General features: G+C 55.8%; 1 protein-coding gene across 1 annotated transcript in view; it reads right to left on the bottom strand.

The window, feature by feature from the left end:
* The window catches only part of SPTBN5 (spectrin beta, non-erythrocytic 5), a 44,884-nt gene extending 22,838 nt beyond the window's left edge, over positions 1 to 22,046 (bottom strand). Inside the window, exons 1-26 of the mRNA XM_047075263.1 lie at positions 21,908 to 22,046; positions 21,501 to 21,668; positions 19,531 to 19,647; positions 17,360 to 17,517; positions 16,597 to 16,825; positions 15,150 to 15,787; positions 13,739 to 13,877; positions 13,406 to 13,638; positions 13,014 to 13,167; positions 12,731 to 12,931; positions 12,447 to 12,653; positions 11,848 to 12,048; positions 11,003 to 11,155; positions 7,816 to 7,946; positions 7,342 to 7,581; positions 6,766 to 7,053; positions 5,536 to 5,776; positions 5,228 to 5,367; positions 4,960 to 5,059; positions 4,054 to 4,224; positions 3,359 to 3,523; positions 2,697 to 2,911; positions 2,120 to 2,306; positions 1,691 to 1,891; positions 1,321 to 1,437; positions 52 to 209 (exon numbers count right to left, since the gene is read on the bottom strand). Coding sequence (XP_046931219.1) covers positions 52 to 209; positions 1,321 to 1,437; positions 1,691 to 1,891; positions 2,120 to 2,306; positions 2,697 to 2,911; positions 3,359 to 3,523; positions 4,054 to 4,224; positions 4,960 to 5,059; positions 5,228 to 5,367; positions 5,536 to 5,776; positions 6,766 to 7,053; positions 7,342 to 7,581; positions 7,816 to 7,946; positions 11,003 to 11,155; positions 11,848 to 12,048; positions 12,447 to 12,653; positions 12,731 to 12,931; positions 13,014 to 13,167; positions 13,406 to 13,638; positions 13,739 to 13,877; positions 15,150 to 15,787; positions 16,597 to 16,825; positions 17,360 to 17,517; positions 19,531 to 19,647; positions 21,501 to 21,668; positions 21,908 to 22,018 — 5,063 coding nt within the window. The 5' untranslated portion in view covers positions 22,019 to 22,046. The remainder of the gene's footprint in view (positions 1 to 51; positions 210 to 1,320; positions 1,438 to 1,690; positions 1,892 to 2,119; positions 2,307 to 2,696; positions 2,912 to 3,358; positions 3,524 to 4,053; positions 4,225 to 4,959; positions 5,060 to 5,227; positions 5,368 to 5,535; positions 5,777 to 6,765; positions 7,054 to 7,341; positions 7,582 to 7,815; positions 7,947 to 11,002; positions 11,156 to 11,847; positions 12,049 to 12,446; positions 12,654 to 12,730; positions 12,932 to 13,013; positions 13,168 to 13,405; positions 13,639 to 13,738; positions 13,878 to 15,149; positions 15,788 to 16,596; positions 16,826 to 17,359; positions 17,518 to 19,530; positions 19,648 to 21,500; positions 21,669 to 21,907) is intronic.
* Positions 22,047 to 22,693: the final 647 nt, after the last annotated feature.

Genomic DNA, 22,693 nt, shown 5'->3' with positions numbered 1-22,693 from the left:
GTCAACTGTGGCTAGACTCCCCGTACCCAGAGTGGGTACGGTGCCCCTTACCGTGTGATTGCCAACGCCTGCAGCGCCTGCAGCTGCTCCCGAAGCCTCTCCCGCACCACCTCCAGCTGCTCAGGGGCCCCGGGGCCAGTGAGGGTGTGGGCCTGTTGGTCAAGCTTCTCCATGGAATTCCAATAAAGAACCAGCTCCTGCTGTAGGGCCTGCCGGTACACGTGGACCCGTGCCAGGCTCAGGGTGGCTCTGGGTGGCTCACTCATCTATACATCCATCTACCTACCCATCTGTTCCCCCACTGATCCTCACACCCAGCCATCTACCCATCTACCCACCTGATGATCTACCCATCCATTCATCCCCAACCCATCTGTCCAGACATGCGTCCACCATCTACCTACCCGATACCGATGGAGGTCTTACTGTTCCATCAAAGTGAAGACATGATGGTGCCCTCAGAGGGCTCACTATTTAGCAAGGAAGGGTAAATGCTGGGTAATTGGAGGGAAAGGGTAAAATGCTGGCTAAAAGGAAGGGAAGGCACAGGCGCAGGAGGCTCTGTACTAGACCTCAACAATACAGTCTACACAGATGGAAGGAGGTGAGTGAGCTGCCCAGGATGCCTGGGACACCAAAGCTCCACGAGGTCACAGCTCCAGGCACACCCCGTAGGAATGGCTGAGAGTCCTCAGTCACAGGACACGGAAACACTGACCATGAGGGCTATACAGAAAACAATGCCCAGATAAGAGGATGTTTCAGTGCCATCCCGAGCCAGCACTGCTGCAGGGTCTAATGCTGTGTGACCCTGAGAGTCCGATTCCAGGAAGGAGGAGGGTGGTCCAGGCCTCTCTCCCTTTAACTAGAGAATGCTTGTGGGGGAAGGTAGGTTTCGGGAGGGATTTAGTTAACTCAAAGAATGACATTCCAAGTGTGGGAGGGAGAATTCTGCGGAAAACATGGAGAGGGTTAGAACAGGTGACCCCAAGCGAGGACAAAGTGCTGGGGCAAGAGAGGAAGAAGAGAAGGCAGAGAAATCCTGAGGCTACAGGGGTATAAACTTGTCAGGGGACTACAGAAAGGGGGCAGGGGTTCTTCAAAGTGTTGCCTCTGAAGAAAGGGAGCACTGGGGAGGAACAAGGGTCTTGCATGATTTGGGGTTGGGCAGGAAAGGAACTGGCCGTGTTGTCAGGAAGCAAGAGCAGGGCTCTGTGCCTCTTAGTAGTAGATGTGCCTTTTGGGAATGTGACAACCCTCTCCTCGTGGCTCATCGACACCCTAGTGCAGACTGTGCGGAGGATGCCTGGAACATGGTACCTGGTGCTTCCCAATGAGCCTGGCAGTGGCTGCCTTGTCTCCACCATAGTCCTGACTGCTCACCAGTGGCCATTTCTCCTTCACCCAGTCCTCCAGCTCTGATGCAGCCAGAAAATACTGCCAAGAATTAAGCCACTTCACCTTGACGATCTCACATAGGACCCTCCACCACCCCTTGTGGACATGATGCCAGGCTCTCCAGCAGCCAGCACAAAGAGGGTTCTGTGCCTACAGGGGACCACCCAACCTCCTGGGCCAAGGTTCTCACCACTGACCCAGTGCCCCAAGAGTCCCAGTCCTGCACACCTCACTCACAGAGTTTGCCTCCTTCTGCCACTTCCCCTGATCCTGTGATCTCTCTGCATCTTACCTGCTGGACAGCAACAGCCTGCTGTAGGCACTGGGCCTGCACCTCACATGTCCGTTCCAGCTCTGTCCAGAGGCCTTCCAGCTTCTGGCACTGCTCCATGACGCACTGGGCTTGGGGGTGCCCTGAGGCTGCGAGGCTCCGTCCGGAACCCAGCACCCATTGCACCTGTCCCTGATGGGCTTTCACCTCTGCCTGGAGCACCTGCCACAGAACAGCATGAGGAGCTGCCGCCTCTGGGGTTCCCTTTGTCACGGGGTGCCTGGAACGGAGCCGTGGATGCGGCTCCGGGCCCCACCGAGACAACACTCCTGGGCAGGGGATAACTGAGGGCAGAGACTTGGAAATCAGGACACCCTGAGCAGTGACAGAGGGTTTCTAAGGTCTAGGAATAGGATGTCAGGGATCCCGGGAGAAGATGGGGGGCGCTACCTCATGCTTGTGGCAAAGTCTCTGAGCACCATTCAAGCATCCGGTGGAGCTGGTGGAGCTGGCTCTGGGCATGTGCTCAGCCACCCAAGTGAGCTCCACGTCGCTCAGCTGGTAGAACCGGTACAGCTCAAGTGAGGCCTGCAGCTGTAAGTGCCGAGTGGCCAGATGTTCCTGCAGGGACTCGAATCTGGGAGGACACAGAAGAGATGGCGGATGCTGGGAACAGATGGGGACAAGACCCTCAGTGCTTTGTGTAGCCCAGCCAGGGACTCACGAGGAACAAAGTAGGGATGGGGCAAAGCTTCAACTGGTGAGGGGAAAGCGGCTGGAGAGGGCTCAAGGCCCAAGCTTTCACCCAGATGACCTGTACGACTTCCGATTTGGGGTGCTGGGCATGCCTAGCTGGGGTCTCCGGTCTTCCTATCCCAGAAACGACCCCTCTCGTAAGGGACAGAGATTTGGGGAACCTCAGGTCCTACAGATGCCACCGCAGGGCTCCCTGGGTGGAATCAATCCTCACGTTCACATGGTGGGGGTGGCACACAGCGGGGTGAAGATGGAACAAGCAGGCGGGTACCTCTGCAGGTACTTCTGGGTCTCTTCCGTGACGGTCTGGGAGGTGAGTCCCCGCTCTGCCTGGGCGACGAGGGCAGCCATCTTGCTGGCCAGCGCCTGGCTCTCGCTTTCCAGTTGGCAGTGCTGTTTCTGTCGCCGCCGGCTTGAGCCCAGGTCCTGCCCTGGTTCTGCACTCTGCAGAGCCCCCTCCAGCTGCTCCATCTTCTCCTTGGCATCCTGAGGAAGGTGCAAGGTGCTGCACTAGCTCTGGAGTACAGGCATGCAAGTTCGTGGACTCTGACACCACACTGCTTGCAGCTTAACAGATTCACCGGGGACCTGCTGACTCTACCGTTGTCCACCTCCCGCCTTCCCCGAGCCTCATGACCACTCCTGTCCCCTCATGCTTCTTCCTCCACGGGGATGCAAGTTGCGCTGACCACACACATGGGGTACACAGGAAATGATTCTATATTGGCCTACAGGAGGGCAAAGCCAGGCTCAACTTGCCATAGGCTAGAGGCCTCTTAAGACTGTAGGACTTCCCAGGGCTAATCCAGAGTTAGTAGAATATCCCAAACTCCTGCTCCACAGCCCCCCCCGCCTTCCTGTCCTGTCTGCTCCCACCCTGCCTGGCTCAGTGCAGGCTTAGTCTCCTTCCCATGCCCTGTCCCTCCAGCTGACCTGCAGCAGCTGCAGAAGCTGGGCCTGCTGTCTAGCTTTTTGGAGCTGGTCCCCACGCTCTGCCATCTTGTGCTTCAACTCTTCCCACTTGTTACTCAGGCCCTGGAGGCTGCCCTGCACATCTTCCTGGGCATGGAGCCTGCTGCTCAACAGCTGTCTCCCAACCTGGGGTGGACGCAAAGACCAAGGGAGTTTCGTTGAGTTGCTGGTACCATGAGCGGCCACAGCAGGCTGGACCCAGGTGGCAGAGGTGGGGGAAGCGGTAGCTGGCTACAGGCTGTGTTCCACAGGCTTCCAGGGCTCAAGAATTTCATGTGGCCCCAGATCTGGACAGAGGTCAGAGGGCTTTCCTCTGATACCACCAAGTAGAGCAGAGTTGAGTGGGGGGAGCAGACATCAGACTATGGTAGAGAAGGCTTTGTTCAGGTAGACGTAGCAGGCATTGGAGCTGCCCTAGGAGCTGGGGGTGGGCTGGGGTGGGGTGGGGTGGGGTGGGCTGGGCTGAGGTTGGTGGGGAAGAGATGATGGATACTTTCTGGGCTGGTTTGGGTGCCAAGACAAAGAGGTACCCAGCCGAGCGGAGGAGGAATCTGGGGGATCCTAAGTCCGAGGTAGCAGTAAAGAATCTGAAGGGGAATTCTGGGCTTGGAGTCTGAGGAGGAGGAGGCCCTGTGCCCTGTGTCCACTGCCCCCACCTGCTGCAGGGCCTCCACGTGCCCGTAGGTGGCCAGCAGCGCTCGCTCAGCTACTCTGTGCAGCTTGAGTTGCTGCAGGAGGTTGCTGGGCTCTTGGGAAGGCCCATGTGCTGCCATCAGCCCCTTCTCCTCTATCCACAGCATCAGCTCTGCCACATCCTGTTTCCATTTCTGCCCAAGAACCAGGAGAAAATAGGTCTTAACAACCAGGGCTGAGGGGGAGGGGTCTCACAGACTCCCAATGGCCCAGATCCAATCCTAGTGTGCAAGGTGGGGGCTGGGGTTATTGCTCCCATGTGGAGACAGGGAAGCTGAGATCAGGACGGAAATGTTTCTCCCTCACATTACTCCCTCACAGTAGGAAGATGCCCAGGGACTGATGGCCTGGGCCCCATGGTGTCCTGTGCCCAGATAAGAGGAGCACTTGAGCAGTCCCCGCTCCCCCAGCTCACATCAAATGATGTGTGATCATTTCTCTCCTAATAGGCTTATGGTAGAGGAGGCCTGTGGACTGGTGCAGCTCTGAGCCCCTATGGGGGGTGAGCAAGTATCCGGCAGAGCCTAGGTCTGCAGCTGGTGCCCGTGGCCCATGCATGAGCCTATAGTGTGGCCAGAAATGATGGGGAAGGGGCACAGCCAGATGAGGGATGGCAAGGAGGTTTATCAAGACTTCGGGTCCAGCCTTGACTCTGAACAGTGTGGCCTCAGCTTGTTTTCTTCATCAGGAAAAATCCGAGCCATAATGCCTGTCTCACAAGAAGCGCTATGAGGGTCAAGGACCTAACATGTGGGAAAACGCTTTGGAAACTATCAAGGGCTCTGCAGAGCGCACAACTGTTAGTGCAGTGATAGACTCCTAGGCACTCCTCTTGGGGAGGCTTCGTGCACCTGGGCTGGCCCCCTCACCTGGAGCTGGAGGGAGGCCAGCAGCTGCCTCTTCCTCTGCTCACTCCTCTCCTGGAGCCCGGTCCACCGTCCCTGGATGCTCTGCAGCTGCTCTCTGACCCTGGAGGCCGGGTGGAATGGGGAAGGGTCTAGGGAGGGCTCCACTCTAAGGCCCACCGGGGTGCACCCTGCCACTCCTCCACTCCCCACACTGTCCCCCGGCCTCAGGGCGACAGGCTTTGTAGGCTGAGAAAGGGTGGTAGGCGCTGCCCAGACAGGCCTTGCTCACTTGCGTGCAGCAGGGTGTCCGCTCTGGGCCAGCTTCTCGCCACGTGTCCGCAGAGCCTCTGCTCGAGGCCCAAGGATGCCCAGAAGCTGTCCAAACTCTTGGTGCCGCTGCAGCAGGCTCTGGGCTTCCCCCACATCCTCCTGGGGGTGCAGAGACCTGGGGTCATGCTTGGGATGACAGGGGTCAGCACCCTATCGCCCACTGCCATCCCAGGGCCACCAGCACCCTTCCACCCCTGCCTACTGACTTCAAAGCTCCCTCCAGTGATGGGGAAGCATCATCGCAGCCCTGTATTCCAGACTTCCTACCCCAAGGTGGCCCTGCCGCAGGAAGGCCTCGTGGCTGGCACAAGTGGCAGTGAAGTCATCTACATCTCTGCCGAATCTATGCAGCTCCAGCCCCTCCTGCAGCTGCTGCCGTCTCTGCTCCCAGGCGGCCTGCAGTCCCCAGCCTCGCTGGCTCAGGAGCCTCAGAACACGGGCCACCTCTTGGGAGTCCGGAGAGTCCGAGGCTGCAATGGGCTGGCCCTGGGCCTCCAGCTGCTGCAGCCTATCCAGGACGACAGGCAGAAGGTCAAACCCCATCTCCTTCTCACCCCCCTTCCTCCCCTCTCACTGGGTCATTCATTTTGGAGCTCTGATAGAAGGGCAGCTGGCAGGAGGTCTGAGGCCAGTTAGACCCCTGGTTCACTTGTTCCATGGGGCAGCTGTGCCCTGGCCCACTAGTGATGCACAGAACGTAACAGGCCTAGCACACTACTGAGGTCTCAATACTTTCCCTGCTCCCAGTTTGTTACACCCTTGCTCCGGGGGACCATCCCAATGCCAATGCAAAGTCAAGTAGAAAAATCACTCAAACCGCATACATCCCTGACTGCAAGGCCACTGCCAGCCCATGAGTATTAAGAAAGGGCCCACAGGCACATAGCTTGAAGGCTCCACTTCCTCTGAGCTGATGCTGCCCTGAACCATTCGTAGAGTCTTGAGCACAAAGGACGGGATGGATTCAGTGACCACTTGGCTACCTGTCAGGGTCTCTCGTGCAGGGCACAGCCTGTAGACTGTACCGGGTGACCCTGCCTGCCTGGAGACCTGTAGCATCGTCCCCGCAGGAGGAGAGTCCTTGCCGTGCTGAGGAGTTGGGTGTCTTAGTCCCATGGGGGGAGGGGAGGAGAGGGGTTCCTGAGCCATCTAACTCCAGGGGTTCCCATTCTGGTTACCCAGAATTGCTTGGGAGACTAGGCTGTCCTGATTTCAAACAATCCATCAAGTTCACCTGGATGGGGTATGGCCAGGTCTACACTTGACAGAACCTTCCAGCAGTTCAGATTCTGCCCTGCGTCCCTCCCTGAAGCATTCAGGATGCCGGACCAGTTAGTTACGTCCCCCTCCTTAAAGCCTGCCCCAAGCACCTGTTGGACACCAGCCTGGACTACAACCCTGAGTGATGCCCTGCTTCCTGCCTCTCCCTCTCTGATGTCCTGTCCCCACAGGCCTTAGCCAGCCTGAGGCACATCCTATCCCGCCTCCCATCCGGACCTCTCCTGCTGCAGCCGTATCTCCTCCAGAAGGTCTCCGTGCTCCATCAGCAGCCTCTGGGCCGAGGCCACGTCCACCGCCTTCTCCTCGCTGTGCAGCCGAGCCCAGACGCTCTCCGCCCACAGCAGCAGTTGCTGGCTGTCCTGTAGGAAGCTCTGCCGTGTCCGTGCCTCGGCCTGGGCCCTGGCCTGTCGGGCCACGTGCTGCTGTACCTGCTCCAGCAGCCCCTGCAGCGTCTCCACCTGTCCTCTCAGGCACTGATTCTCTGTGGGGCCCGCCTCTTCAGCTCTGGGAGATGGGGCCCACGGCCCAGTCAGTGCCCTGCCCTGGTGTCCGGGCTCGGAGTCCCCAGGCAAAGTGGTGTTGACTCTGCATTCCTGCCTCCCCCTCACCATGGGACAACAAGCCTGTGTGGCCTGCCCTTTCCCCATGAGCATTTTCTCACGCCGTGTCCCCACCTGTGCCCCTGCCCTTCAGACAGCACATCCAGCCTGTGCTCCAATTTCTGTCCCATTCCTCATGCCACAACCCTGCTCAGTCCTCCCCTGCCTCCCAGGGCCCGAACCCAGGCCGTACTTGATGGTGATCCTCTGCAAGTGGTACACGCTTCTCTCCAGTGCCGGCATCTTCTGCTGGGCCAGCTGCAGGACGCGGTGGCTGTCCTCTGACTGCCCCAGCTCCAGGGTTTCCAGCCGGAGTATCAGGTCTCGCAGTTGGACCTGTGTGGATCTGCACTTGTGCAGAAAACTGCACACGTCCGTGGTGCGTGCCAGCTGCATTTCCTTCTCTTTCTTCAGGGCTTCCAGCTGCCCCCACCTGAGCAGAGCGAACAGGGATGTCTCTGTCACAGGGACATCTCCACAGCCATACTGGGGCCACGGCTGGGGATTCACACAATAGCTGCTGCCGGGCTGCCTGTCCCTATGCCCTCTCCTGTCTCTGACATGTCCGGTGTTTCCTCCTGGCATCTCCAGAGGCACATCAGCAGGCGTGCAGGCCCGGGCAAAGCATCCAGCCTGTCCCCACTGCTCTGTGCTCCCTCCGTCTTACCTCTGGCTCAGTTCCTCCTGCTGTTGCTGAATTCTGGGGGCATCTTCAGGACATCTCTGCTTCAGCTGCTCAGCAGAGCTGCTGACCTCAGTCAAGCAGCCCCTTCCCACAGCCAGGGCAGTGAGGAAGTTCTGGGGAAAGGAAGACCCAGGCCCTGAGTGAGTTTCTTCTCTTCCCACACCGCACTCAAGACTACAAATGACCTGATATGCTCTGCTGTGCAGGTGTCTGAGCAGCAACCCTCTGGAAGGACTGGGGTCTCTGTCCTTAAAGGGCTGGGAGGGGCCTTTAAAAATTCAAGGCTAGGTATCCAAATTATAAAGCAAGAAGTAAAACTGTTATTATTTGCAGATGACGTGGTATTATATATAGAAAACCCTAAAGATTCCACCAACGAAGTGTTAGAATAAATGAATTCAGTAAAGTTTCAAGGTACAAAATCAATATAAAGGAATATTTTGCATTTCTATACACTAATAATGAATGAATCATCAGGAAGAGAAATTAAGAAAACAATCTCATTTACAATTGCATTAAAAAAAAAAAACAACCTACGAATAAGTAACTGAAGAGATAAAAGACCTGTACACTGAAAACATCGATGAAAGAAGTTGGGAACCCCCCCCCCACAAATGGAAATATATTCTGTGCACATGGATTAGAAGAATTAACATTGTTAAAATGTCTAAACCACTCAAAGCAATCTATACATTTACTATAATCCTGATAAAAATTCCAATAGCACTTTTCACAGATATAGAACAATCCTAAAATTTGTACGGAAATGCAAAATCCTAAAATTTGTGTGCAATAGCCAAAACAATCTTGAGAAAAAAAAAGTCTTTCTCAAGACATCAGTTAAGGCATCACGCTCCCTGATTTCAAACTGTATAGTTTACTATAGTAAACTGTAGTAATTATTTATAATGATCAAAATAATGTGGTATTGACATAAAAACAGACACATAGATCAGTGGAACAGAATAGAGAGTCCAGAAATAAACCCGTGCACATACAGTTGATTAATTTATGACAAAGGAGCCAAGAATGGGGAAGAGATAGTCTCTTCAATAAATGGTGCTGGGAAAACTGGACAGCCATGTGCAAAATATGAAACTGGATCCCTACCTTACACCGTACACAACAATAAATGCAACACCCAAAACAAATAATCTGCTTGCAAAACAGGCAGAGGACCTGAATAGACATTTCTCCAAAGATGACATACAGGTGGCCAACAGACACAGGAAAAGATGCTCAGCATCACCCCTTATCAGGGAAACAGATCAAAATGACAACAAGATGTCACCTCACAGCAGTCAGGATGGCTGTTTTCAAAAAGACTATAAATAGGGGCACCTGGGTGGCTCAGCTGGTTAAGCATCTAGCTTCGGTTCAGGTATGATCTCATGGTTCATGAGTTTGAGCCCCACGTTGGGGTCTCTGCTGTCAGTGTGGAGCCTGCTTCAGAACTTCTCTCTTTCTCTCTGTCCCTCCCCAGCTTGTGCATACTCTCTCTCAAAAATAAATAAAAAAAAAAAAAAAAAAAAAGGTTAGAGGGACTCCTGGGTGGCTCAGTTGGTTAACCGTCAGACTTCAGTTCAGGTCATAATCCACAGTTTGTGGGCTTGAGCCCTGCATCGGGCTCTGTGCTGACAGCTCAGAGCCTGGAGCCTGCTTCAGATTCTGTGTCTCCCTCTCTCTCTACCCCTCCCCGGCTCACACTCTGTCTCTGTCTCTCTCTCAAAAATAAATGAACATTAAACAAATTTTTCTTAAATAAAAGATTAAAAAATGGCTAGAAATAAGTGTTGGCAAGCAGGTGGAAAAAAGGAAGCCATTGTGTTGGTAGGAATATAAACTGGTGCAACAACTACGGAAAATAATACAGAGGTTCCTCAAAAAATGAAAAACAGATCCAGCCTATGATTCAGCAATTTCACGCCTGGGTATTTAATCCAAAGAAAATGAAGACACTAATTTGAAAAAGATAGCTACACCCCCATAGTCATAGAAGCATTATTTACAATAGCCAACATATGGAAGCAACCTAGCGTCCAGTGATGGATGGACAAAGAAAATGTGGCAAAGGGGTGCCTGGGCGGCTCAGTTGGTTAAGCTTCCAATTCTTGATTTCAGCTCAGGTCACAATCTCACTGTTTGGTTCGTGAGATTGAGCCCCCAGTCTGGCTGTGTGCTGATATCAGGGAGCCTGCTTGGGATTCTTGCTTTCTCCCTCCCTCTCTGCTCCTACCCTGGTTGAGAGCTGGTGGGTGTACACATGCTTTCTTTCAAAATAAATAATAAACCTTAAAAAAAAAAAAGAGGGGTGCCTGGGTGGCTTAGTTGGTTGAGCGTCTGACTTTGACTCAGGTCATGATCTCATGGTTCGTGAGTTAGAGCCCCACACCAGGCTCACCAGCCCACTTTGGATCCTCTGTCCTCCTCTCTCTCTGCCCCTCCCCTACTCATGCTCTCTCTCTCTAAAAAGTGAACATTTATTAAAAAAAATCAAAACCAAATGCGATATACATATATACCACTGTACAAAAGATGGACCTTGAGGGCATTATGCTAAGTAAGTCAGAGATAGATAAATACTGTATGATCTTACTTGTATGTGGGATCTAAAAAGCGCAAAACAAGATAGATACAGAGGACATATTGGTGGCTGTCAGAATTGGAGAGGTGGGCGGTGGGTGAAATGGGTAAAGGGGGTCAAAAAGTGCCAATTTCTAGCTATAATGTAAGTAAGTCATGGGGATGGAATATATAGTTTAGAGACTATAGTTAATAATCCTGTGTTGCATTCTTCAAAGTTGCTAATAGAGTCCATCTTAAAAGTTCTCATTACAAGAAGAAAATTCTGTAACTATGTGTGGGGATGGATGCTAACTAGACTTACTGTGGGGTACATTTCACAATACACACAGACATACCATTATGTTGCATACCTCCAACTACTATCAGGTTGTGTATCAATTCTACCTCAATAAAAACAAAATAATTCAAGGCCAGATCCCTTGCTTCTTCTTCCCAGACAGGACTACAGTTAACATGGAGAAGTGGGACACAGGAGTGAATAACGGAGAGGCAGGAGCAGGCGGGGAGGGAGAAGGACAGGAATACGGAAAGGCCGCAGGGCCAAGCAGCCAAGACGCCCACCTTGGCTCCACAGGGGCAGTACCTTATACTTGAGCCGCGTGGCTTCCAAGTCATCCGCCTGGGGCTGCAGCATTTGGAGCAGTGCGGTCTGGTTCTCCAGCCATGACTGCAGCTCTCCACATGAGTCATAGAAGCCAAATAGGGCCACTGCCTCCTCCAACTGAGCTCTGCGGTGCTGAGGAGAGGCCGGCCCAGAGGTTGGGGCAAGGGCCAGTTTCCCCCTAGGGCACTCAGAGCAGGTCCCCATACCCTTCCCCCAGGGCGAGAGAAGGCCCCTGCCCCACTGCTGGGCCCTGCGCCCTCTGTTGGAGGTCCAGGGGAAGGAGCTGACAAGAGCTTGATATCAGGTCAAGGGCCCTGGTAGAGTGTGCTCTTTTGATCTAGCCCTTGGCTCTTAGGGACAAGCCACACTTCTGTGGGACCTGGCTCTGCCTAGCCCCGCCCTTCTACCCTCCAGGCTCTCCTCCAGCCATCTGCCACTCCCAGCTTCACTTCCGGGCTCCAGGCACTCTGGTCTTTACTCCTCCAGGGCCTCCTGCCTGCCTGGCGATAGGTACTGCCTAGGGGATGGTCTCCCCCATCTCTCCTGCCCTCCCCCTGGCTTTGCCTGCTCTCAACCTCTCCTTGTTCCAGTCACAGCCTAAATGGCCTCCCCTCAGAGATGCCCTCCCTGACTCCCAGCCTGACCTGGGCTTCCATCACACCCACCGCCATCTAATGACCTGTTTCTCCTCTTCTCTGCCTGTGTAAACTCCTTGGGGGCAGCGAGCATGTCCAGTCAACTGCTCTGTCTCTGGACTCCCGGTTCAGGGTCCAGGGCAGAGTAGGTGTTCCATGAACATTTCTTGAACAAGAAGTGTTACTTACCTTTGCCAGGGCCCCCAGTCCCTCGTAGTCCTGGTTCAAGCAATCCTGTGTCTGGAGTATGGTGTTAGGGTCAAAGTCAGGGTCAAGTTCAGCAGAGAGGACCATCTTCTGAGTGCTTGGGGGCCCAGAGTGGCAGGAAATCTCACTCCAGGTCCGGAGGTTCCTCGGGCCTTCCTTTGGAGAGCTCAGGGCAGATACCACCTGTGCTGACAGGACACAGGGCAGTGTGTCCAGAGGGGACTCCCCTAAACACGAGGCTTGGCAGGGTGGGGCCAATGGTTGTACCTGGGGTGGTTCCAGGAGGAACCCGATTAATGCATGGAAACTGGTGGGCAACATGAGCAAAACTATCCTCGGATGACTTCTACAAGCATGCAGACAAGATTCCACTAATCGGACTGGGGCAGCCAGTAAGAAGTTGCTGAGGAGGGGTGGGGCACCCCCAAGCCGGAAGCTAAGATTCCCAGGTCAGGGGCCACAAAAGCCCTCCCATTTCCACCCTCTGTGTGTGGTCACGGGAGACGGGGCATAGTGCTCAGACCACATGTGCATTTGATGCTGGAGGCCTGTAGTTCTGGGTCCCTGCCGTCCACACGTACGGTAAGCGACACTTGGGTTGCGGCCGCCCGCGCCTGCTCGTCCAGTCGCCGTAGCTCCGTCCCGAAGGCGTGCAGGCTACGCTCCAGTCGCTGGTGGCGCAGCAGCAGGGCCTCTGCGGCCGTCTGGTCCCGCCCGCGGGACGCGCTCTCCAGGGCCGACTGCTGCTCCCGCAGCCACGAGGCCGCGTCAGCCGCATCACTGAAGTACTGCGGGCAGGAGGGCAGGCTGGGCACGGGCCGACCCCACACGCCTGCCCGGCCCCCCGCATCCACAGCCTAACTACCTCCTGGACGAGCATAGCCGCCTGCAGCTGAGCGCCCCGCCTGGCTGTGGAGGCCCGGAGCCGCTGCCACGCCCCCTGCAGTGCCTGGGCCCGCTCCCTGGGGTCTGGCAGCGTGGGGTGCCTGCGGGCTCCCAGGTCGCATCCCCTCCGCACGAGATCAGTGCACATGGCCTGGTGGTGGCGGAGCTCGGCTTCCAGGGCCTGGCAGGGTGCAGAGCTGGGTGAAGGAAAGGAAAGGGAAGGGCCAGGTGGGGACTGGGGCAGGGCCCAGGGTCACACGGACCTTGTGTTTCTGCAGGGCTGCTCTGATCTGGCTAAGGTCCCGGCCCAGGGCTTCATCCTCCACCAGCTGTTCGTGCTCCCTCAACCAGGTTTCCTCCTCCTCGCAGGTGTGCAGGAACTCTGCCTGCTGCAGGGTCTGCTCCAGCAAGGTGCGCCTGAGGGATGGCAAGGGGCACCCAAGGGACTGGGGAGGGGGCTCCCCACCAGGCGCAGACACTCCCCCTTAGATAGGAGTTTTCTTTTTCCTGATAACTCAACAGGGGAACAGAAGACTTAGAGGTGAAGGTCAATGTGGAGGAAGTTGCCAAGTCAGCAGTATTTTAACCAGGGCAGGAGGTAAATTGGGTTCCAGAAAAGTTCTAGAGAAGGTAGGAGAGCTGGGTGAGCTCTTACCGGGCCCTTAGAAGAGACACCAGGCTCCCGTGAAGCTGGGCCAGTGACTGGGCCTTGGCCTGCAGCACCTCCACAGTAGTACCCAGGGAGGAGTCCAGCTGCGAGGTCTGGAGGCCAAGATGGCGCACATGGGCCCCGTGGGCTGAGACCTGGGCCTCCAGCAGGTCATGCTTCTGCAGCAGCTGCACGGTCTCAGCCAGCTGCTGCCCACAGGCCGTGGAGCTGGCCAGCACCTGGCCAGGGATGGACAAGTGATCACTGCTGTCCCAGAGTGCTGGGTCATCACGAGTGTTGGTGCTGTGTCACCCAGGGGCCTGCTGGTCCAGGGCCCACCTGTAGCTCCTTGAGCTGGTTGGAGGCAGTCTCCACCTCCTGCAGCAGGCTCAGCACAGCTTGCAGACCTGCCATCTGCTTCTTCTGCCCTTGGAGACGCCGAAGGAGTTGCTCCCAGCGCCCAGTGATCTCCAGTTGCCTGGAGGATGTGAAAATAAGGGGTGGGGTGGGGTCTTCACTGGGCTGGGATAGGGAAGCCACCTTGGGGCCTACACCTGGTGGGGGTGCTTGGCTGTCATGGAGGAGCCTGAGCCCAGTGACTGGGGGCTTGGAGCATTCTAGCCTATGGCTGTCGGGGCACTGTGTTCCTGCTTCTTAAACACGGGCAGAGAAGCTAGATGGCAGAGAAGCTACCCTGTGTGGCTCAGGGCCCCCCAACCTTTCCAATCTCCATCTCCAATGATAGCAACTCCATCCTTCTAGGTGCCTGGGCTAAAGGGCTTGATAACTGAATTTCTCACACCCCGCATCTGATCTGTCTGTAAATCCTCTTGGATCCAAAATATATGCAAAATCCCACCATTTCTCATCACCTGCATTGCTTCTCTGGCCTAGATTATTGCAATAGCTGCATAAGTGGTCTTTGCTTCTGTCCCTTCAGTCTGTGCCTGACATGGCATCCAGAACGATCGTTGTCGAACAGGAGTCAGATTGTGCCCCTCCTTCATTCCAGTCCTCCCGTGTTGAATTCCCCATCCTTCTGTGAGTAAATCCCATCTTTACTGTGTCCTACAGATCCCAGCATGATCTCTACCCCCACCCTTTGCCCCTGTACCTCCTTGACCTCAACCACTACTTGTTCACTTTGACCAACAGTGGCCTCCATGCTATTTTCCAAACATGGCAGGCATGCGCCTTCCCTATGCCTGGTATAGTGTGTCCCCGTATCTCTACAGCTGGGCCCCTCTTCTGGTCTCTGCTTCTTCCTGGTCTTTGCTCAAAAGTCAATCTCCTCTGGCCACCTGATCTAACCCCCACCCCCCATGTTGGTACCTCATAATCCCCTATCTTGTTACCATTTTTTTTAAATCACTATTGCACGTACTATATATCTATTTTAATTTGTCTGTTTTCCTTAGTAGTGTGTAAGCTCTGTGAGGGGAGGCATTATGGTTTCTCCTCCTCACTACTAAATCTCCAGTGCCTAGAACTGTGCTTGGGACATAGTAGACAACAAATACTTGTTCAGTGAATGAGTTGATAAGAAGTATCTAGAAAGGGCAGTGCTTTACTAAAAATGGGGAATTGAGGGCGCTGGAACTTCAGGCATCAGTGGGAGTTAGATCTTTTAAAGAGAGCCCTGAACCTATAGATCAGACCTCTATGGCCAGGAATGGGCACAGGTAAACATAGGGATATGACAGGAAGGCCTTAGCCTGTTTTGAGGATGATTTCCGCACCCCAGGCTCACCTGCGGGCCACATCTGCCCAGCCATGGTGCTGCTCCTGCTGAAGGATGTCTGCGATCTCGGCCAGGGCCTGGAAGCGCCCCTCCTGGGGCAGGATGCTGGCCTCCAGCATGCCCAGTCTCTGGGCAGCTGCGTCCACTGTGGCCAGGCTGGCTGGTGGGGCGGCAGCTGTGGCCTGGTCCAACATTTGCTCTGTGTCTGTCAGAAAGTTCTCCCTGAGGGCTGCCTTGCGCTGGAAGCGCCGGGCCAGGGTTTCCAGCCGCTCTAGCTGTAGGATCCTCCGCAGCAGGGCCTGGCTTCTTGAGGCCTCTGCCCGCTCCAGGACTGCCCAGCGCTGGGACAGCTCTGCGGGGCCCAGGCCCTCGTGAGGCAGGAAGAGCCTGCGATTCTGGGCTCGGAGTGCCGTCTGCAGCCGGAAGAGCAGGGCCTCTGTGGCCCCTCGCTGCTGCAGCCGTGGTGGCTTCTCCTGGGTGCGGAAGAAGGCAAAGGCCACCAGTAGCTGGCGCATGGCAGGCAGGGAGTCTGGGAAATCCCGTGCCTCCAGCTGCACCTGCTTCTCCGCAATCCAGCGCAGCAGGTCGGCCACCAGCTGCTCGTACTGGGTCTGCAGCTCCTCTGTCTCCTGGAGCTGAATCAGGATCTGGGGGAGGCACGGGAAGGCCTCGGGCAGCACCTCGGGGCAGGCCCTGGAATGGAGGTGCTCCCCTTTTGGATGCTCGGTGACTGCCAAGGTTGCCCAGGTGGGTGGAGGCTCTTTCCCCTAGCTGAGGTTGCACTAAAGTGGGGTCCTCCCAGCCCCCAGACAATCAGGTTTGCTTGCATTGCACACTTAGACCCAGGAGTGTGGGGCACCCACCCTGCTTTCCTCCATCTTATTTTACCCCATTTGGCCTCACTTCTGGGGAGTACTATTCTTTTTCTGAGCCACCTTTCCCTTTCCTGAGGCCCCCACATCCCTAAAACAGCTCAGAGCCCTTGGCCTGGATCTTCTCCCCCATGCCCAACCGAGACACCAACCCTGAGAAAAGCCTCCCCAGGCTTCCATGCCTGCCGCCGTGCCCAGAGAGTAGGAGAGCCCCGAAAACATGGACTACACCCAGCACAGCTGCTTCTGTGCTTGTCCTTGCAGAGTCTGGCTCTCTGAGCCTTTCAATCTCATTAGGGGCTTAACAGCCTACAAGCAGGGAGAGAGGGGAGGGACTGGAGAGGATGGTGCTCACCTGGCTTTCCCTGTTTGCCAGGCACTATGCTCACACTCCCAAGCACTCATAGCAGCCTTCTGTCACCCCAAGCATTATGGGCTCCAATGGACAGAGGACGCATGGTAAAGTTAGGGGACATGGCCAAGGCCACACAACTAGGAAGTGGCAGACGCAGTCTTTAAACCTAGGTCTGACTCCAGAGCCCATGCTCATCTCTCCTCGAGGCCACCTCTGCTCTTTCACCAACCTTAGCGAGTCTCCTCTGGACAGTCTGCTCGTGGTGCAGGCGGGAGAAGTGGTGGTAGTAGAGGGAGACGTAGGTCATGATGGAGCGTTCATCGGGCTGGAGAGCAGCCACGTCCTCGGGGTCCAGCAGCTGAGCAATGCCCAGCTCCTGCTCAGCTACGCGGAAAGCCAAGTCGAGGTTGTGTAGTGGGCGCTCGGGACGCAGGGAGCAGTAGTCAAGCAGGTCTGGCCTGGACAGAAAGCAGGCAAAGCTCTTCACCAGAGAAATTTACTGCTTGGGTTTAAGTGGACTTGTTACAAAGGCAAGCAAGCTCCTATTGGCCACCAGGGTATTGGTTTCCCCTGCCGGTAACCTGAGACCCTAATGAAGGAATAGGGCACCTGTAGAGAGAGGAGGGCTAATTTCGCTCAGGGGCCTGGCTTGTGGGTAGGGGGAGAAGCTCAAAAGGGCAGGTACTTGCGAGGGAAAGGACTGAGAATAGAGTCAGCGATGACACAGACATTGGAGAAAGGCAGGGGTCAAGGCAAACCTGGCCAATTCCATGAGATTTCCTAGGAAAGGGCGAGGGCCTTGGCCATCAGCCATCTCTACTCTAAGACCCAGGGTTCAGGGCCCAGAGGGATGTGGGAGATGAGCAGGTTGAGGACCTAAGCCCATTCTCGGTAGTTGGCTTGGTGGTGAAGGCCTCCAGGAGGGAGGCTGAAGCCGGCCTCAGGCCAGGTCGGGCTGGGAGGGTGCTGGGTCTGCTCTCCCTCACGCGCACCTGTGTGTATGGATAAGGGCACTGAAGCCGAGTCCGTCACTCCAGCTGCGGGAGAAGTCGGTGATGTTGACATTGGCATAGCAGGCCGTCTTCCGCTGGCACCAGACCAACAGAGCTTCCTTGGCAGACAGCAGGGCTGCGCTGGCCCCAAACTCCTCCTGGAAGGGCAGGCAGGATGGTGGGTCAGCATGCGACAGCTGAGAAGGCAGCGGAGCCGGCAGGCCGCCGGAGAGGCAGGTCAGGCCTGGTTGTGATCCTTCTCCCCCCGCCGCCTGGAGGCAGGTGCAGACTGCCCTCTATTCGGAGCACCTGATTTTACTTGATTTCATTTGTGGTGGGCAGGGACTGGGGCTGAGAGAGAAAGCTTCTTCTTCCAAAGAAGTGTGTTTCTCGGCCCTTCTGATGGGTGGGGCATTGTGCTAACTGACCCTGGGTCCCAGGGAACTGAGGCTGGGTTTGTTAGTCTGGCTCCAGGTCCCCTTGGGCTGCCTTCCAGCCAGGCCCTGGGCCCATGCACAGGGCTCTCCACCACTCGCACGCAGCCGTAGGAAGCCGGCACCATTTCCACTCTAGGGATGACATGAGGAGGTGCAGAGGAGTATTTAGGAAGCTCCCCAGCATCCCTCCACCGACAGGACAGGGACTGGCCTGACCAGGAAAGGCTGGCGGCTCACCCGTCTACCGCCTCATTGCCTCACATGGCTGCTGAGGGCAGAGTCTGTGTTGCTTCTTCACGCTGGGCAAGGACATCTTCACCGGGTTTCAATCCCCTCCCACCCTTCTTGTTCCTCCTCCTAAGAATTTCCTTTGTTCTGTACTCTCGGGTCCACCTGCCCCCACCCCTGCCCCACCCTCTCTCTTCTCAGTGCTTCTTTCCCACCTCCTTTCTCCCTTCTACTCCCCCTCCAGCCTCCATTCCTGCCTCAGTGGTACTCTCCTCCCCCCACTCCCTCCCTCACACCCCACATTTCCTTCCCTTCCCCTCCTCCCCCAACTCGTGCTTCCTTTCATTTGCTCCACTTCTCCAGCAATTCCTATTTATAAACTCAAAATATCAAAGCAGGGCAGGCTGCATCTCCTCTCTTGCCCTTAGGGCCCCGGAGCTTGGGTGGGCAGCAGTGTAGGGCGAAGCGTCCAGGCCTAGAGCAGATGCCCTAAGCAGCTGGACTAGGCTGGCAGACATGAACCAGGAGAGGTTCTAGGGATGGGCATGGGAGGGAACAGAGTCAGCCTGGTCCAATTATGTCTGTTTTTCAGGGAGCAGAGCCTGAGCGGTCAGGGAGCAGGGTGACCGGTCAGGAGATGATGCACCTGCTGCCCCCCCAGGGAAAGGGCAGCTGGGGCACCTGGAGCTGGCCAGGTGGACCGAGGAGGAGAGGGTAGCTACGTGAAAGGGCTTGAGGCCAGCTAGAAATTCATCCATCCATTCAGTCATCACATAGGCCCTAGGCTCTGGGGACACAGCCAGGCAAACCTCCTATTCTCCCGGGGCTCACAGTCAGATCATGGGCTTCAGGGGTCCTCTGGGATTTGAGCCAGATCTGTGGCTTCTTTTCATTCGGATTTCATCCTCTAGGTTGGCTTTTCTAACGCATTGGAATTGAGTCTTAGGTGGGGTTTTGGAAACTCCAATTGGAAAAGTTATGAAAATTGATAAATATAAGGACTTTATGTTTTTACTCTTTCCAATTCAGTCCTGAGAAAACAAAAGGTAGAACAGAGGAGGATAGGGGATGGTGTCTTTGGTCTTTAGGTGACTGGGGATTTGGAAACTTCTGGGATTGGGATGCCCTCCACATGTTTAATTTCTCCCAACAGCATATTAGAGGTGTAATGGAAGTTACAGGGTTTCGGTGCCAAGTAGGGAACAACCAGTCAGGAACTGGCACTGTTGTCACCAGGAAAGGCAGGCACTGGCAGTCACCTCAACCCCCTACTTGTGAATGGCTTGTCCCAGACTGAAGTTTGTGAACCTAGTTGTCACTTCAACATATTACAGTCTCTCTGACATTCTCAATCCTTTGCCCATGGTTGAAGAGTGGGTATTAATTGTGTGAATGCCAGGGTCTGCTGTGGGGACCCTAACAGTCAGGTGGAAAAGCTCTGTCCCCAGGGACCTGAGGGGAGGCTGGGGCTGGGCTGGGTGGCTGGCGTTGGGGGCTGGGACGTACCCTGTCCAGGCAGATTTGGGAAATCTGGAAACGCAGAATGATGACCCAGATGAGTCCCAGGATGAGTGTCTGGTCTCCATCCACGATGTTCTCTGGCCCAATGAGGGGTATTGGCACCTGTGGGCACAGTTGGCTGGGCTCAGCTGTGAAGCCCGTGTGCCAAAGGAGTCTCGGAGTAACCGAAAGTCCAGGGCACCTGTTGCCAGATGGCAGGGTCCTGGAATCTGTCCTGCCCCAGGACGTCCCCAAGCAAGAAATAGGCAGGGCATAGGTGAGGCAGGTGAAGCTTTTCTAAATGGTTGCAGCTTTGGACTCAAGTCCTCCTGGGAAAGACCCCAGCCTGGCGAACTGGGCTGGACCACTGGGGTGGGGAACTCCCTGTGTGTGGTCTACAGGTAAACACGGGCCAAGATCGGTGGTTCAGCCATGGGGGCTGGAAATGAGGAGTCATAAATAGTCAATAAATGAACTCAATAGACCACAGCAGCTGTCTGCCTCCACCTCTTAGGGCATCTTGGAATCTCCAGGGGGTGCTTGGGTCCTTGGTTCCCATTTCAATCTCAGCCCTCTTCATTAGTGTTCCATCTCCTGTTAAAACGGCAGATTCCCAGGCCCCACCGATTACTCTCTTGGGCCAGGGCCCAGAATTCTGCATTTGGACAAATACCTCGGGTTCTTCCCACACACTAAAGTTGAAAACCTGCTGCCCCAGGTCTTGCCACATGGACAGGGAGGAGGAGCAAATGAGGGGAGAAAGGAACAGAATAAACATCAAAGCTGCACGGGACCTGGGCCCCTTCACCTTCTGGATCCATCTTCCTCTCCTGGATCCCAGGGCTCCGAGGACTGTAGGATTCTTGCAGTTCTTGGGATTGTTAGCACAGGCCTTGGGGCCTTTGTACTGGCTACCCCTGCTGTCTGAAAATACTCCCCCCAGTAGCCACATGGCTACTTCCCTCTCTTCTTCTAAGTCTTTATCAAACAGCACTTTTTCAATGGTACTTTCAATGGCCACCTTATTCAAAATCGCAACCCAAGGATTAATTCCTCCCGCTCAAACACACATGCTTGGCCCCCTCACCCCGCTTGGGTGGGGATCTTGGTTTTGTTCCCTGGTGTCTCCCTAGCAGAGCGTCTGGCATATAGTGGGTAATGGATAAGTATGCATTAAATGGAGAAAGAAGAGGAGAGACTCCCATAAGACCTGGCGGGAAGCTGGCTTCGGCCAACCACCTGCCTGGTGGCTGAGGCTGCATCCCTGGGTACTCCCGTGCGTACACTTTGTTGTGTCTGTCTGGTCTCGGAAGGTTCCACCCCATGCTCAGCCTTCTCCTGGCACACCTGAGCCCTTCTGCGCTCACCTCAGCTTGGGGTTGGAGTTGGAGCATCTGGTCAGTGGGGTGTTGGAGTCTGCTCATACCAGCTTGTGAAGGCTGATCTTCCTGCTTGGCGTTTGGTGATACCCCGCCGGTAGCTTGGAATCAGCCGTGGTGGGGGTATCAGTGCCACAGAAACCGGCAAGTGCTACAAATGAGGGCTTTTATTCCCTCTGCCCCGAGAGCTGATTGTTAAACATTTACCGGCGCCCGGTGACCTGGGTTAAAATCAGTTGTCTTCCCTGAAACTGCAGACCCCTTGCAGTCGGGTCTGGGCTTTGCTGATTGTGGTCCCAAAATCTGCCTGCTGAGAATTCTCTGATTCCCTTGTTTCAGTCAATAGCATATTTCAGTCCCGCCCACGGGGATGAAGGCTGTTTCTGCTCCCACCGGTTTGGGGCCCTCTAAGCTGGGAGTACTGTTCAAGGAAGGGCTTTGCTTTCTGCATCTCTATATCCTAGCTGCTATTCCCGGATTCAGGCTCCAGATCTTCTGCTCTGCCCTGGCCAGCCCAGGAAAGAAGATCTGGTAGTCCAGCCTGTCCCTGCTGCCCACCCCAGCACCTGGCCCAGAAGCCCTCTCCCCGGTGCCCACCTTGGCCCTGAGGAAAGCCAGAGCTCGGCTGCTGTTCTCCAGGAAGTGTACTCGCATGCGGCCCCGGCTGGGGGGTGGCAGGGCCTCCCCCGAGATGAGTTCCAGCAGCCGCAGTAGGTGGGTGCCATCGGCCAGCTCTGTGTACAGGTTCTGGATCTTGATGCCCACCTGGGAGGGGTGGGGAAGAGGCACAGGGTCAGCCCCCCTCACGTGTCTGGCCTATCCCAGGACCTGGGAGGTAGAGCCCAGAGAGTCTTCCTTAAGGAAGGAGCACCGGACTCATCTGTGTTTTGGGGTCTGCGAGACATCTCAGCCAGATGACCTCACAGTGGGCCCCCAGAGGCCACTGACCAGGGAGCTGGGGGGACAGCAGAGGACGGCTGTGGGACACAGCCAGCTACACTCACCCGGCCGTGCTGGAAGATGTTGTTGATCCAGTTGGTGAAAGTCTTCTCCTGCATCCGCATGTGCTGTGCCTGGAGCTTGCGAATGTGGCTCATCTCATACGCGGAGTCCATGGTGGGACAGGGCTGGGAGCACTACCGTGGGGCTCTGTGGCTGGTCCCCTGCTTCAGGCACCCTGTAGCCCCAAGGAGCTGCTGGGGACTGTGGGGCTGACCGGCCCTGGGGCCTGCAGCCTTATGGGGACAAGAGGCCACTGGATATTGCTCTAAGCTGGAAATGTTGAGGGGCATGGAGGTTGGAGGAGGAGCGTGAACTGTCCCCACATCTGATGGTGGGGGGGTTGCAACTTGGGGCCCAGCCAGGTAAGGTTCTGGGGTTCCCAGCTGGTGCCCTGCACTTGAGTGCCTCTGACCCCTTTGCCCCACCCCACTTTCCAGATTCTTGGGACCACAGGAATGGGCTGCTGCCCCTTGGGATGAAAAGCGCAGGTAGAAAGGAAACAGGAAACCGCTCACCTTGGTGTTGTCTGTGCCTGGAAGGAGACCCTACTGGACGGATGGAAATGGCAGATAGCAGGGGCTGTGTGGGGAGGGAGAGAACCACAGGAGAGGCCAAGGCTGGAGCTGGGGCCACGCCATGGCCCTCCTCTTGAGCGAGTGGGGCAGGGGTGACGGCACACAGCCGGCATTGTCCTCCCACCTGCCAGAGGGCATGGCCCAGACTGGGAGGGGGTGGCTCAGGAATGCTCCAGCCTGTTGCTCCAGGATCTCCTCCTTCATCCTCCTCCC

This window comes from Lynx rufus, unplaced genomic scaffold (genome assembly GCF_022079265.1).
Source record: "Lynx rufus isolate CCGP_SWC_20201006 ecotype Redwood Valley unplaced genomic scaffold, mLynRuf1.p SCAF_13, whole genome shotgun sequence".
NCBI lineage: Eukaryota > Metazoa > Chordata > Mammalia > Carnivora > Felidae > Lynx > Lynx rufus.
The sequence above is the reverse complement of the archived record's forward strand: the minus strand, read 5'-3'. Positions and strand labels throughout refer to the sequence as shown.